The sequence below is a fragment of the Podarcis gaigeae genome (assembly GCF_964106915.1).
Source record: "Podarcis gaigeae genome assembly, chromosome: 16".
Lineage (NCBI taxonomy): Eukaryota > Metazoa > Chordata > Lepidosauria > Squamata > Lacertidae > Podarcis > Podarcis gaigeae.
In genome coordinates this window covers 38,264,485-38,280,552 of record NC_139693.1, presented here as the reverse complement: position 1 = coordinate 38,280,552, position 16,068 = coordinate 38,264,485, and the positions used below count along the sequence as shown (strand labels likewise).

At 45.8% G+C, this 16,068-nt stretch overlaps 1 protein-coding gene across 1 annotated transcript; it reads left to right on the top strand.

The window, feature by feature from the left end:
• Positions 1-1,969: 1,969 nt before the first annotated feature.
• DDX55 (DEAD-box helicase 55) lies at positions 1,970-15,718 on the top strand. The gene is made up of 14 exons (XM_083717317.1): positions 1,970-2,166; positions 4,771-4,821; positions 4,910-4,996; positions 6,367-6,458; positions 6,567-6,629; positions 7,645-7,794; positions 8,325-8,514; positions 8,988-9,070; positions 10,136-10,267; positions 10,850-10,942; positions 11,140-11,254; positions 11,940-12,108; positions 13,974-14,266; positions 15,511-15,718. The coding sequence occupies exons 1-14, from the start codon at positions 2,059-2,061 to the stop codon at positions 15,658-15,660; spliced, it is 1,776 nt and encodes a 591-aa protein (XP_083573443.1). The 5' UTR covers positions 1,970-2,058; the 3' UTR covers positions 15,661-15,718.
• Positions 15,719-16,068: the final 350 nt, after the last annotated feature.

Below are 16,068 nucleotides of genomic sequence, written 5' to 3'. Positions count from 1 at the left end.
GCCTTAAGGATATCACTATCCTTCCTTCCGCATTCTGGGAATTAAGCAGGGGCATGGATTTGCAAGCATTTGTAACTTCTGCCACATAATTTTCAGGTGGAACTCAAATCGGGAGAGAAAAGGGTAAATGCAGCCTGCTCTTTCCATGTGGGGGGCACATTTCGTGGTGTGTGCAAGTTTAATGGTGGGCCATAACATTAAAGGCAGACGCGTGGGGGACCTGTCTGGCCTAAGTGGGGAAAGGAACCATCAAATTCGCTTATAAAACCTCTCTGGCATGGGAGCACATGAATTCCAGAGCCATGGGCACATGGGGCACACGAATGCTTCACAGTTTGTTGTTTTTCTGCGGAATGCACATTTGGAAATATGCCCAGTCGACTGCAAAAAGCACATACCTATTTGTTTCCAAAGGAGTGCTAAAATAAATTAACAAGTCCTCAAAGGCAGGCCTGTTCCAGTCCCCACCTCAGATAGTCTCAAAGGGCAAGGAAGCCAGTGCAAATTTATCAGCAATTTCAGCAGACGTGTCTAAAGAGTGCAGCAGCTACCTTTGGGCTGACCAAAATTCTGGCACCTTGGCTGAGTGTCCTGGAGCATGCACAGAAATCCTTGACCTCCAAGGGGGATATAGCATTTCAAAGACCGCAGGGCAAATGTGTTCCTGAGCATATGCAGAATCCTTTTCCTCTGGTGAGGTGTGGGGAACCTTTGGCCACCCCACCTCTTGCTAGATTGCAACTTCCGTCAGCTCCAGCAGGCAGGAGTTCAGCAACATCTGGAGGGCCAGAGGTTCCCCACATCTGAGCTAGAGACTCTGCAGGTATCTGTGGATTCTGGAGTCCCAGAATTCGCCTTAGGTATAGTTTTTCATGGAAGTTAGTGACTTCACCTGCCTGATACTGCATAGGAGGTGACCTAGGATGAGATTGCTGGCAGGTACTCATGCTATGGCCTGGCTGACTTGCTTGCACACTAAACTGGAGACGACTACTCAGTGTGTAATCTGATCACAGTGAAGAACGGGAGCAACTTCCCCAAATCTCTTGCTAAGCAGCAAAACTCTGTATTGCTGGGTTTGCCTGCTGGCAAATATAACATTGAATCACAATGGTACAAAATAACTCAGCAAGCTGACATTTATCAAGAGTTAAACAAAGGTTAGTATACTAAATATTATTTCCGATTCTAGGTAGTTTGCTATTGGAGAAATACCATATATGATTATAAAAATCTAAAGCAAAAATTATTTTAAATTATGATTTCATTTCTAGATCAGACAGACAAGATTTCTTCTACTATATATTTCTTTATCATATACACACAAAGCTTCTATTTTTAAACAGGAAATATTTTTGTAACCTAAGGTCTATTATACAAATCCATACAAATGTTCATTTTGTTACAGTTCTCTTAAGTTGTATACAAATTATAAAGATTCCAAGTTTTTTAATGTTCTGCCATGAGTCTATCATTTACTAAATTCGCGAGTTTTGCCATTACTGCATATTCTCTTTCCATGCATCTATTCCAGGACAACACCACTCTGACTGCTGTGGTCATATAACTAAATAGTTCCACTGACGATTTCACAATACAGTAGCTGAAGGAGTCATTCCCAATTACATAGTTTTGGGGTCCAATGCAAATTTAGGGGTTTTTTTTTACATTTTTTTTCATTTCGAAATGAACTTTCCTCCAAAACTTTTTGGTCTTTTCACAGCCATTCGTACTTCTGGCTCTGTTCTGGTCTCTGAATGGAAGCAGGGTTCGTATCCCACTACTGACACCCGTGTCTGTTGACAATGAGCTGTGGATTCCAGAGTTTTGCAGGAATGGGTAAGTCAGCAGGCTTTTAAAGGAAACAAACTGTGATCCCGCGGGAGTCGCCTGCTCCCTGCGCCCCGCGCCGCTCAGCGCTGACGCGGAACTAAAGTTCCGCAGTTCTGTTTCCCGGAACGGCCGCTTAAGGCGGAGGACGCCTGCCCCGTGGGGGACCGCAGGAAGGGCGGACGCGGATTGGCTGCCGCGGCGACGGGGAGCTGAGCGCCCGGGAGCATGGAGACGGTGACCGAGGGAACGTGGGACTCGCTGCCCGTCCGGCTGAGCCCTGGCGTGGGACGGGCCTTGCGGGAGCTGGGCTTCACGCACATGACGCCGGTGCAGGTAGGCAGCGGGGACGGGAAAGGGAGCCGGCTCTGATCTCCCTCCTCGGGAAGGGGGTGGACTAGATGGCTCCCCGGACCCCTTCCAGCGCCACACTTCTGGGATTCTTTCCTTAAAAGAGATGAGAGCGATGTGTATCATGCACATGTGCGTTTATCTAGGTATATAGATGTATATGTGTAATGCAAAGCCTTCAACCCAAATGAGCCTGGATTTTTGCACCAAACCCCCTCTAGGGTTTTAATCGTCTTTGGCATGTATTGCTCTTGTTACTGGTGCCCCCCTTTAAATCATGGCTCTTGGATGGTTGTGGAAAAGTGTGAGTTAGAAATACAGTGGTACCTTGGGTTACAGACGCTTCAGGTTACAGACTCCACTAACCCAGTAATAGTACCTCAGGTTAAGAACTTTGCTTCAGGGTGAGAATTGAAATCGCGCAGTAGCGGTGTGGCAGCAGCGGGAGGCGCCATTAGCTAAAGTGGTGCTTCGGGTTAAGAACAGTTTCAGGTTAAGAACAGACCTCCGGAACAAATTAAGTTCTTAACCCGAGGTACCACTGTAAGTTAGTTCTGCTTTCAGAGTAGTTGATTGTGTACCTTTGCAGTCCTATGTATCTTTACGCAAAAGTAAGTATGCTTGTCTTCTGGCAAGGCAAGATGGCAAGCGCCACGGCCGCACCAAGCTCATAGGGACCGCCAGCACCAACAGGGCTCTCTAGCTGGTCCCCACGCTGCCAACGCCATCACCACAAGCAAGGGAGAGCCAGGGGTGCCCAAAACGAAGATCGAGAGGGCTGTGCCTCGTACATAAACACCATGAAACCACATTGTCTTCCTACAAGAAATATGACTCGCTAGAAATCAACAAAACAGTGATCAACATTCTAGACCAGGGGTCAGCAAACTTTTTCAGCAGGGGGCTGGTCTACTGTCCCTCAGACCTTCAGACTATATTTTTTTGGGGGGGCAGGAATGAACAAATTTCTATTCCTCACAAATAACCCAGAGATGCATTTAAAATAAAAGGACACATTTAGAAGGTGATTGGGCCGGATCCGGCACCCGGGCCTTAGTTTGCCTACCAGTGTTCTATACTCAAAACAAGGCTTCTACGAGTGTGGAGGGGAAGACTCCAGACTATTAGCAAACAGGTGTAGGAAACAGTCACTCAAAACAAGAATACAAATACTGTTTGGCACTGAAAATACAGCTTAGTAGGTGCCAAATAAGCTTCTGTTGTGATAGAGTTCCATGAATGGCGTTGCAAGTGAGAAGGACCTTTTCCCAGTCATAATGTGTCTCACCTCTGATGGTGGAGCCATACAGCAAGGATTTTGGTGCAGCTTTAGCCAGGTTGCATATGGGCAGGACTGCAGTGGTCTCCCATTCATTCGGGTGCTGATCAGGTCCACCCCACACAGCTTTACCAGTACTATGTCTCCCATACAAAGTAACGCTTTCAGAGCAGCCCTCATAGTGGTTAGAGTGTTGGACTAGAGTCTTGGAGACAGGATTCAACTCCCCACTCAGGCAGGAAGCCTACTGAGTGGTCTGGGGCAGTCACTGTCTCTTAGCCTAACCTACCTGTCAAGAGTTGTTGTGAGGATAAAATTGAGAGGGGGAGAACTCTGAGCTCCTTGGAGGAAAAGTGGCATATTTCTTCTTTCTTTGTTAATTAAGTTAATATCCTGTCCTTCCTCCCAAAGAACTCCAGGTCGGCAAACAACAAGAGATAAAACAGAAACATCTTAAAAACAATTCCAGTACAGTGGTACCTCTGGTTACGTATTTAATTCGTTCCAAAAGTCCGTTCTTAACCTGAAACTGTTCTTAACCTGAAGCACCATTTCAGCTAATGGGGCCTCCCGCTGCTGCTGCACCACTTGAGCACGATTTCTGTTCTCATCCTGAAGCAAAATTCTTAACCCAAGGTACTATTTCTGGGTTAGCGGAGTCTGTAACCTGAAGTGTCTGTAACCCGAGGTACCACTGTACAGATGCAGACTGGGAAAGCGTAAAAGGCTTGTGCAAAAAGGAAGGTCTTCAATACGCACCAAAAAGGCAGCAGAGAAAGTGCCAATGTAATAAATTTATGTCATAAAATAAAAGACTAAGGTTCCACCAGCAGCATCTGCTTTACATCACCTGCTTTAATAGAAAGATCATTTCCCCAATATTCCCTCTGCCTGCAGTTCTCTTTAAAACAAGGTTTGGGGGTTTGTGACTCTTTATAAGTTGTTGGACTGCAACTTCCATCATCCCTGCCTATTGTCGCGGCTAGCTGAAGCTGACGGGAATTGGGGTCCAACAACATTGGCAGGTCACAGGTTCCCTATCCTGTCACTTAGCATTGCCCCGTAATTTCTTTTTCTTGTTTTTGTTTGATATTTTAGTTATGTTGACCGTTTTTGGAAATTTATTATAGGTTTTTATGTGAATACCTTGATTTCTTGATGGGCATTGGAATGTGGATTGTTACGTATTTTAATATTGTTGGAATGCTTGGATTAGTTAGCCATCTTGAGTTCCTTTTGAAAATTACAGAGGGACTAAATTTTAAAAATGAAATAATAATCCTTTTTTTACACTTCTGCCTCTCTTCTAGTCTGCAACGATTCCTTTGTTTATGACAAATAAGGATGTGGCAGCTGAGGCGGTAAGTGTCTTGCCGCTCAACTTCCCTGTGACTTTTGGCCTTTTGCTGAAAGAACTATTTTTGATGTCTCTTGTTTTCATGTCTGCAGGTAACTGGCAGTGGAAAAACTTTAGCTTTTGTTATTCCAATCATAGAAATTCTTCTCCGACGGGAAGAAAAGCTCAAGAAAATGCAGGTAAAATGTCACTGTTCTTTTCTGCCCTGCTTTTAAAAAATAGGAAGATTGGGAGAATAGTTTTGAGCAATTGGTTCCCAGGAGCCAAAGGTCTCTTATGCTGGTGCCTAAGAACATTGGTATTTCATTTCTGTTTTCTGCAGAGGGCTAGTGAAAAAGACTTGTCACTTACATAGCTTATTTCCAGTGTTCTAAGGGCTTATTTATATATTTAATTTATATACCGCCCTATACCCAGAGGTCTCAAGGCGGTTCATAGTTGTAGATGGTTTACCTACATCTGACCTAAGAGTGGTTTTCTTACCTAGTGCATTCCTCTGTGAACCATAATTTGCACTCTTAGGGCAGAGGAAGACTGAAATAACGAGGCTGAAAGTGCTGTGATCTCTGAGGTTTCTCTTCAGCGAACATGTGACTGTAGCATAGCAGCAGTTCAAAAGCTGCAATGTTAGAGTCACTTGACTGGCTATTCCATCACTGCCATTTCTTCTTGGGAATCAAGGTGTGTTGAAGCCATTTGTCTGAGATGAAAGGAGGCTGTGGCTGTGGAATGCTTTAATTTCTGGCAGGAGCAGGTAAGCAAGTCACCATGTGCAATTCCTTGAGGGAGGAGTCATAGCTCAGTGGTAAGGCATCTGCTTTGTATGCAAAGGATCCGGGTTCAAATCCTCAAACCCTGGAGAGCCACTGCCAGTCAGTGTAGTCAGTATAGATCAAGCCAATCTGCTGGCCTCTAGATGTTGTTACATCTTGATTCCCATTAGCCTCAGCCAGCATGGCCAATGGTCAGAGGTATGATGGGAGTTGAGGTCACCCATGAGATTGGCTACCTGTGGTGTGGACCATACTGAGTTGGATGGAGTAAGGGTTTGATCAATACGAAGCAGCTTCTTAACTTCATATGTTTAGCATGTGAAAAAGGAGACAGAGGAGATATGATAGCTATCTTCAGAAATCTAATGGGCTGTTGCATGGAAGATGGAGCAAGCTTGTTTTCTAACACCACCTCCTTGTCTAATGAAAAGTGCTCCACAGCTGCAAACCTCTCCTGTCTCTGGCAGGTAGCCACAGGCTACTTCGTTCCCCAGAAGCAGAGAGGCAGCAGTAGTGGCACATCCAGCCAAACAGCTATGGTGTAGCAGCTTTTGATTCACCCCTATTTGACAGCCATACATAAGGAGCTCAAAGTGTGTTGAGCCCCTTGTCATCTGCATTTCTCTGGATCCTCAGCCACTCTGCCATCACCTCAGTTCAGTTCAAATCCGCAGGAAGTGCTACCAGTTGCATTTGTTCAGGGTGGAGGAGCGGATTGCATTGAAGAAAATCGTTGGCCTGTATATTTCCCTCCCATTTTCTTTCTGATGTTTCAGGTTGGTGCTGTTGTCATCACTCCCACACGAGAGCTTGCCATTCAAATAGACGAAGTGATATCCCATTTCACAAAGTATTTCCCACAGTTTAGGTAATAATGTAAATGATTCTTACATAAATGATTCTGATTGCTAAGAAGCTGGGCACGATGGCTCACTCTGGTGGCTTTTTTGAATAGCGTGTGTGTGCTTTGTTTCAGCCAGTGCCTTCTAATCGGCGGAAAGAATCCCATGGAAGATGTAGAAAGATTCAAAGAACGAGGGTGAGTTGCTGACTGGCCAGTGCTGCTGAAATCTTACTACTTGGGCATCAGATTTTCTGAACTCCTTTGAGTTTGAAATTACTATGTGTCCTGCATTTTCTGAGTAGAATCGTAGTTCAGTAGCAATTCCAGGGATCTGCATTTGGGATTATTCAACCAGTTTGTCCCAGTGTAAATATAGGAGAAAAGCAATGATACCATGTTATCATTGGATCATCTTGGCTGTGTGTCTTGGGAGACTTGGTCCCTGCCTTGCTGGCCTTTTCCCACCTGACCTGGGAGGGTGGGGCCCTGACTGACTCCTGCTGCAAAAAACTCTTGTTTAGTTTTTTTTGGGGGGGGGGGTTGGTGGTTATTGATACTATTTTTTGGTACAGTATCTTTAGATATTATTGAGATTTATTATAGCAACTCCCCAGCCCCTATCTGTCTATTGGGTATGGACAGTGCTGTGCCATTTGATCCTTGTGGGTCCTAGTAATAATTTGATCTCTGATAGCTCAGTTAGTAGTGTATGAGACTCTTAACATCAGGTTTGTGGGTTTGAACCCTATGTTGGGCAAAAAGGATTTCTCCATTCCCTTTCAACTCTACAATTCTAAGACTCTAAGCACATGGTTGACTAGCTTAATTTCAGTGGAATTTCACAAAAGCAGTTTTTGACATGCTTTCATATTTCGTTCTCTCCTATTAATACTGTAGCACTAACAAGAGCTTAGAAGTCATAAGATTTGAAAATGTCACTTTGCATTTTGGGCTTCTCAAGCATTCAGCAAGAGCCTTGTGGCAGTGGAGTAAAACGTTTTGGTGCAAGGGGGAGGAAGAGGTGGCAGTTGTGTTTGTGATATATGGTAGTGCACAGACAGAGAACATCTCCTTTTCCTTCTTGATTTCTTTCTTGATTGTATTGATCCCAGTTCCAAAAAGATTGGACTCTCCTGTGACTTTCCCTGCAGTTATATACTTTCCCCCAAGCCAACCATAAAAATGAGGTTTTTCCCTCTGTACCCAACAGTGGACACATCATGGTAGCTACTCCAGGCCGTTTGGAGGACATGTTCAGGAGAAAATCGGATGGGCTGGATTTGGCCAGCTCTGTGAAATCTCTAGATGTTTTGGTCTTGGATGAAGCAGACCGGCTTCTGGATATGGGCTTTGAAGCAAGGTATTTGCTTTGGGAGTAAGAGGGACCTTCCATCAGCACTTTTGATTGTTGCCTGCTCTTGAGCTGGATTATAAATTTCATAATAGTTAAATTGCAAGACATCTGATTGAGCACTTTGGGACTAAGAAGTATGGATGGATGGATCAGTTTACTGCCATTCTGTGACAGTTTTGCTGGTGTTGAGTTCATTCCATCTTGCTTTCTGTGGCTTTTAAAAATACTACCCAAACATTTGCTTAAATTGTAGGCATTTCCCCCTAAATGTGCATGTAGTTGTCCCTGAAACATACATTTTGTACACATTCCCACTCTAAAACAGAATATATGCATTTTTTAACCAAAACTGCATTGCAAAATTTGGAGAAGTGCACAATCCAAATGATAACTGTTTTTATCTACATGTTAATCCATATCATTAGCATTAGCTTGGTTTCCTTTAAAATGAAGACTGAATGAAGTTCTCCCCTTGTGTATCTTTGGCCTTGATTCAGAAGAGCTCTTCTGACCTTTCTAACTGTGTTCGCTTGCAGTTTAAATACCATTCTGGACTTGTTGCCCAAGCAGAGACGAACAGGGCTCTTTTCGGCAACTCAAACTCAAGAAGTCGAGAACCTGGTGAGGGCTGGTCTCCGGAACCCTGTCCGCATCTCGGTGAAGGAGAAGGGAATGGCAGCGAGCAACACTCAGAAGACCCCCACCCGCCTCCAAAACTACTACATGGTGAGGATGGCTCTAGAGTAACCCAGGAAGCTCCCTTCAGCCATGTCAGGTTCTGGGAGTCTCCCCCAGCTCTCTCAAGCAGAGCTCTCTTTGGGAGGTGAGAAAGGGAGAGGAAGGAGAAAGTCCATTTTGCAAGTCCATTGTCCATGCCCGACTAGGACATCTTTGTTGGCTATAACCCTATAGCTCCTGCAGCCAGTCAGAAGCTGCGCCTTGGTTTTCGAACATTTTCAGAAGTCGAATGGACTTCTAGAACGGATTCCGTTTGAGAACCAAGGTATGACTGTAATTGAGATTTTTTTATTATTATTATTTTTGGTTAACAGTTGCAGTCTAAAGGGAAGCTTCCAGATTGATCTTGAAAAGGGTTTTAAGGAGGGCTTTGATTGGCTCTGGTGTTTGTTGTGTTTTGTTGCTTCCTGCTGCCATCTATTTATCCCTGCCTCTTTATGTTTCTGTCCTCCTCTTCTTAGATCTGCAAAGCAGAAGAAAAATTTAACCAGCTGGTCCACTTCCTTCGCCAACACAAGGCAGAAAAACACCTTGTCTTTTTCAGGTGATGCTAAGGGCAGGGAGGTCCTTTAACACAGGGCTGGGGCAATCTGTGGCCCTCCAGATGTTGCTGGCCCCTAAGCCCCATCATTCCAGACTATTGAACATAATGGCTGGGGCTGATGGGAGTTGGGGGTCCAGCAATGTGGGGGGACGGGACAGGACAGGTTCCCCACCCTTAGATGTTCAGATATGTCTTCATCCGGGAAAGAAATGCCCATGACGTGATCAATGTCTCATTCAGCATTGAGAAAAGGAAAGTAGATTGAAACACATAGAGAAATGTTTTTGGTTTTGTTTTGTTTTAAAAATAGAACTATCTACCACCCTAAGCACTCTAATTTGTTGGCTCAGTAGCTAAAGGGGTGTCCTCAGAAGTTCCTCAGAATTACCGTATTGGCCTGAATATAAGTCGCACCTTTAAAATTCAAGGGGGAAAAAGAAAAAAAGACAATACCCGGATATAAGTCGCTCCCTTAAAATTCCGCAGGCACTCACACCCTTTCCGTTTTACCGTATGTCTGTTTCAGCAGCGATATTGTAAAAGCCCATTTTTGTAAGGTCGCGAATTTAAGCCGCACTTTTCACTGTCAGAATTTGGGAAAAAGTGAGGCTTATATTCAGGCCAATACCTTCTGGACTCCAGCTCCCATCATTCCCAACCACCGGCCATCCTGGTTGGTGCTGGTGAGGGTTGGGATGTCCAGCAACATTGGAGTTTCACAATTCCTGTTGTAACAAGTCAAGGTTCCCTGTTGCCTCAGTGGCATGGGGCACTGCTGGGAAACTCAGCTTGAAGGAGGAAGGCCCTGCTTGAGGGCGTGGAGGACAGATGTAGAGGGACTGATTCATTTAGATTTTTAACAACTCTGGTAGAGCATGGCCTCAAGGAAGCTGCTCTTTTCCAGCTTCAGCTCCTTCGTCTGCAATACTCTGAGGTAATCATACTCTCCTGCCTTGAGCTCTGGTCAAAGTAGTTTCACCACTCTTTGGATCTTGGCCTTTAGGCCGTCAAAAATGAAGAATCGCAAAGCTGACCCATTTTGTGGCATTTTGTTTATACTTGCAGTACCTGCGCTTGTGTGGAGTATTTTGGAAAGACTTTGGAATCCTTGATTAAGAATGTGAAAATAATGTGCATCCATGGGAAAATGAAACACAAACGGAATAGGATCTTCACGGAGTTCCGGAAACTTCCAAGGTGAGATGCATTTTCATAAGGACTGGTTTAGCCAACTGCTAGAAATGTGTGGGTGTGTGGGTGTGTGCATCTCTTCCCCCCCCCCAACACATATATATATGATTTCGGTGTAAGACTGTTGGAAAAACTGCTAAGACTTCAGGATTGTGTGCTTCAGGGTCATTTCCTCTATTTCTAATGTTCAGTCTGCAACTGTTGATTCTTCTGTAGCCAAAATAGTACCATCCATGTACAACAGGGAGATATCAGCAGACTTGGCAGAACTCAAAGGTTTGCAGAAATCCCAAGCATCTTTAGAAAACAAACCCTAAAAGTGGCGGCTGGGCAGGCAGGCAGGGCTCAAAAACACCCCAGTGAGGACTGAGCATGCTCTGTGGCTACAGAATGTTGATAGATTTTTTTTAGGTGGGAGGGGGAAATAGAGTGGCTTGATTCCTGATCAGCGCTACTCCACGCTGCACCTTTTTGTTGCAGGATCAACGTTCTGCATATAAGAGCCAATTAAGTTGGGAGAATCACTAGGTTATTTCAGTTTTATTTCCGTCCCCTCCTAAAACTTTGCATTTCCCCATGATTTCTTAGTGGCATTCTGGTTTGCACCGATGTGATGGCCCGAGGCATAGACATTCCAGAGGTGAACTGGGTTTTGCAGTGTGACCCTCCAAGCAATGCAAGGTACTGAGTGTTTCTTCCCTTCTCTTTAAGAATGCAACCAATCTTTAATGGCCACTCTGGTTTATGGCTGCGAAAAAGTGGGAAGTAAAGGGTCTGCTGAGTTCAACAGTGATAGCATACAAATGTGGGGGCCTGTGCTGGCCTCCAAGGAGGTGTGCCTTTTCCTTGTGTTGAACCACTTTCCCCCGCTGTTCCAGTGCCTTCGTTCATCGCTGTGGCCGCACTGCACGCATCGGGCACTTGGGCAGCGCACTTGTCTTCTTGCTTCCCATGGAAGAAGCCTACATCAGTTTTCTAGCCATTAACCAAAAGGTGCGTGGGCTTCTCTGTTTTCAAAAATGGAAAGGGAGAATGCTTCCAGGTTCCACTGAGAATGCAGTTCCTGAATAATCTGTGATGGGGAAGGAATATTGACTGTTCTACAAAGTCCTCTACATCTTTTAGGGACCAGGGTATGTAACCATGCACTGTGCTCTGCAGGTGAGGGCCTTCTGCAGTTCTGTCTTACTAGATCTGTTCTGTACAGTGTGGGGATGAAGCATTTAGTGTGGTGGCACTTGCTTTTCAGAATGTGTCAGAAACAGGTGCCTTCTAATTCCCCTCGGTGCCTATTGGACTTCCTTTTCCAATGGGTCTTTTATGTGGAGATTTGTATCCTAGCCTGCCTCTCTATTGGATGTGAAATTGTTGTCTTACTGCTTTGGGATGCTCTATGGGAGACAATAAATGAAATTAATAAATAAGTAATTATTGACAGGTGTGACTTTTCCTGCTTATGCAGTACTCCTAGTTTGGGGGGGGGGGAATGCACCTTCAGAAATTCTCCCTTCTGCACAAATCTTTGGCAAGCTTTTTTTGGCAAAGATGATGTGCAAAAAAAGGTCTTCTGACTTGCAAAATTCTTCACATGGTATGTCGTATTTAAAAGTAGCTGAATTAAGGGGTGCACTTCCAGTTTCTTGTTTCAGATAATTTGAAACTGGACTCCTCTTGACAGTGTCCCATGCAGGAAATGAAACTGCAGAGCAACGTGGCAGATGTCCTGCCGAAGCTGAAGTCTCTCAGTCTGGCTGACAGAGCTTTCTATGAGAAGGGGATGAAGGCCTTTGTATCTTACGTGCAAGCTTATGCCAAACATGAGTGCAACCTGATCTTCAGGATGAAAGGTAATTTGCACTAGGGGTGTGTATGTGTGTGTATTTTTGCTGGCCGTTTTGATTCAGGAATGCTCTATGGCAGCCGACACCAACCTGGTACCTTCCACAACTTCCCATCATCAGGGAGTTCTAGTCGAAAACATCTGGAAGGCCCCCTGCTGGCATATGCTGCTTCTTACTGAACCATTGGTCCATTTAGTTCAGTGTAGACAGTGCTTCCTGGCAGTGGCTTTCTTAAAGTTTCAGACAGGGGACATTCCTAGCCTTTAGGTAAAGGTAAAGGTAACCCTGCCCGTACGGGCCAGTCTTGACAGACTCTAGGGTTGTGCGCTCATCTCACTCTATAGGCCGGGAGCCAGCGCTGTCCGCAGACACTTCCTGGTCACGTGGCCAGCGTGACAAACTGCATCTGGCGAGCCAGCGCCGCACATGGAACGCTGTTTACCTTCCCGCTAGTAAGCGGTCCCTATTTATCTACTTGCACCCGGGGGTGCTTTCGAACTGCTAGGTTGGCAGGTGCTAGGACCGAACGACGGGAGCTCACCCCGCCTCAGGGATTCGAACCGCCGACCTTTCGATCGGCAAGTTCTAGGTGCTGAGGCTTTTACCCACAGCGCCACCCGCGTCCCTCCCAGCCTTTACCTAGAGATTTATAATTTATTTATTAAATTTGTCTTCATCCTGGCTTGAACCCAGAACCTTGGGTATTGAAAGCAAATGCTCTACCCCTAAGCTGCGCTGCCCCTTCTTGACCTCTGTCTCTGGCTAGAGACGCAGCTTCTCACATGCTTTGCCTTCTCCTTTCCTTCTCCTTTCCAAGGCCATGAGGAAGAAGTCTAAAGCCTAAGCTTTTGGCTTTGATTAACCACAGCCTGTCATTTCATGCAAACTGAGCAAACTGGTTGATTTTAATTATGGTTTGTAGAAACAAGCCAACTTCAAATCATGTGTTGTGAAGTCAGCTTGTTTATCAGCAGCGTAGCTAGCCAAGCCGGGGCAGAGTGTGCTGTGCGGAGCCTTGCCCCCCACCTCCCCTTCAGCTGTAGGGTGACTGAGGCGGTGGCCAGAAGCAAGTCCCACGCTGCTGTTTTGGGCAGCACGGAGCCTGCAGGCGTCGGAGCCACCTTCTCAATCCCAGGAGAGATGCGTGGCTCAGGCAGACTGCAGGCCCCACAGTAAGTTAAGATGAAACCGCAAAGTATGGTTCTGATGTTAACGCTAATCCTGAGTTTATCAGAAATGGAATTTCCTGATCTCCTCACAGCCATATCTGAGGAGGAGAGGAAGGGGGCATAACATGAGTCCAGGGCTTGCCAATGGTCCTCCCAACCACAGTGAACCATGGTTTATCCCATGGACTGCCAACATGGCACCCGTGGGCACCAATAGCCGACCTGTCTATGGCACCTCCCATGAATTATCCCTTCAAAAATTCACAATCCACAAGACTTTTTTTCCTGCTGATTTTCTTGTTTGCAGTGGCTGAGCATCTCCCAAATCGAGCACTCTCCCTTCCATTCTCCACAGAGGGTGGGTGCAAGCATGGAGGTGGCTGACGCAGGTGCTTTCTCCATTGGGGCATGAATGGGGCATGCTTGAACCATTTTTGTGAGTCTGCCTCTCTTTCTCCCCTTTTAGATGCAACAGCCATTTCATGTAATGCCGCATACCCAGCACCAGCCATTTTGTGACTGGTGCCCATGGTACTTTCTCTAAATTCCAAATGTGCTCACTGGCCCCAAAAAGCTTGACGGTCCCTGCTTTATTGTGACATCCCAGCTGTCTGTGTAGTCCCTGCTTTGTCACATGGTTTCTGTATGTGGCTTGATCCATATACTTTTCTCTCTCTCTTCTTCCCCGCCCCCTCTCAACAGACTTGGACTTTAGTAGCCTGGCCCGCGGTTTTGGTTTGCTGAAGATGCCACGGATGCCGGAGCTGAAAGGCAAGTGCTTTTCGGACTTCACACCTGTTGATATTGACACGGACACGATTGCCTTCAAGGACAAGAACAGAGAAAAACAGAGGCAAAAGCTGTTGGAGCAGCGAAGGAAGGAGTGGCAGGAGCACGGTGCGCAGAGAAAATTCACCCGCAACAAAGCCTGGTCCAAGCAGAAATCAAAGAAAGAGAAGAAGAAGAAAATGACAGCCAAAAGGAAAAGAGAGGAGGTGAGGGGAGTATGCTACCATGTTTATTTTATTTTTGATTGCATCTAGGGCTAGTAGACCTATTGAGAATAAAGAGTCATTAATTTCAGTGGGTCTACTCTGGGTAGAGTTTAATTGACTTAACTACAGTTCAACACCTCCACTTCTGCCTAGCATGTTGAATCTTTTCTTGTGGATTTTAATTGCAAGCTGCTTTTTTGAGAGCCAGTCTTGTCTGAAAAGGGTGGTAGGGTGGATAAAGAAATACTAGGAGCAGCAGAGGGCTTGATGCAGTTGTTGGGGGAAGCTGGAACTATGTGTCTGTCATAAGAACATCAGGAGAGCCTGCTGGATCAGCCCAGTGGCCACCTAGTCCAGCATCCTCTCCTCACAGAGGCCAACCAGATGCTTCTTTTGGGAAACCTGAGCACAAGAGCTCTTCCCTCCTGCGGCTTCCAGAAATTGATATTCAAAAGCATTGCTGCCTCCCAACTGTGGAGGCGGAGCCAAGCCACCATGGCTAGGATCCCTCTTCTCCTTCATGAATTTGTCTAATCCTATTTTAAAACCATCTAAGGGTTCCATATTTGACTACAGTGGTGCCCCGCAAGACGAATGCCTCGCAAGACGAAAAACGCGCAAGACGAAAGAGTTTTCCGTTTTTTGAGTCGTTCCGCAAGACGAATTTCCCTATGGGCTTGCTTTGCAAGACAAAACATCTTGCGAGTTCTTGCGAGTTTGTTTCCTTTTTCTTAAAGCCGCTAATAGCCGTGCTTCGCAAGACGAAAAAAACGCAAGACGAAGAGACTCGCGGAACGGATTAATTTCGTCTTGCCAGGCAACACTGTATGTGCTGCATGAAGCACTTTCTTTTATCCATCCAAAATCTTCCAACATTCAGCTTCACTGGGTGTCCACGAGATCCAATGTTAGGAGAGAGGGGAATTCCACTATCCGCTTTCTCAATGCCCTGCATAGTTTTATAAACTTCTGTCATCTCGCCTCTTACTTGCCTTTTCTCCAAACTAAAAACTCCCAAACGCTGCAACCTTTCCTAATAGGGGAGTCGGTCATTTGGTGGCCCTTTTCTGAACTTTCCCCAGCTCTACAGTACCCTTTTTGAGGTCAAGCGACCAGGACAGTCCACAGCCCTCCAAGTGCAGTTGCACCATAGATTTGTACAACGTCATTATGATACCGGCAGTTGCTGCCCAAGTATTTCTGTGCCCTGCTAAGCTCTGGTCTTCTTCCCCTTTTCCTTGCAGGGTTCTGATGTGGAGGACGAGGATATGGAGGAGCTCCTGCAGGACACGCGACTCTTGAAAAGGCTCAAGAAGGGCAAAATCAGTGAGGAGGAGTTTGAGAAGAAGCTGCTGCACGGCGTGAAGGAGGCCCAGGCAGGAGGCTCAGACTGAAGGGTGAAATGTCAAGCTGAACTCTCCTTTTTGATGCAAATAAAACTTTATATACACATACCGAGTGCCATTTCACTCTTGATATAGTTGCTGTTGGGGCCTTATGTTACAGCAGCCTTGTTCAACCTGGAGCCGTGCAGATGATTTGGGCTTCAGCTCTCATGAGCCCCAGCCAGCACAGCTTTCAATCAGGACAACTTGAAGCCACCGCCTGCTGAGTCAGACTATTGATGACCTGCTACAGGAGATTATTTTAACAAGAAGTGCCAGGGACTGAGCTTGGCAAAGTGTGGGCTTTGCCAGGAAGTTACGAGTAAGGACCACTTTGCTGATAAGATTTTAAGCATCATGTTGCAAAGGTTCCCAGATTTTTCCTCCCACCCATGTCTTGCAATAAGTTGCATTCTA

What these genes read in the sequence shown, in the direction of transcription:
- DDX55 (XM_083717317.1), top strand. Translation starts at nt 2,059, where the DNA reads ATGGAGACGGTGACCGAGGGAACGTGGGACTCGCTGCCCGTCCGGCTG. An exon ending in AAAAGCTCAAGAAAATGCAG is followed by an intron (nt 4,997 to 6,366) that starts GTAAAATGTCAC and finishes CTGATGTTTCAG; the next exon opens with GTTGGTGCTGTTGTCATCAC. An exon ending in AAGTATTTCCCACAGTTTAG is followed by an intron (nt 6,459 to 6,566) that starts GTAATAATGTAA and finishes GCTTTGTTTCAG; the next exon opens with CCAGTGCCTTCTAATCGGCG.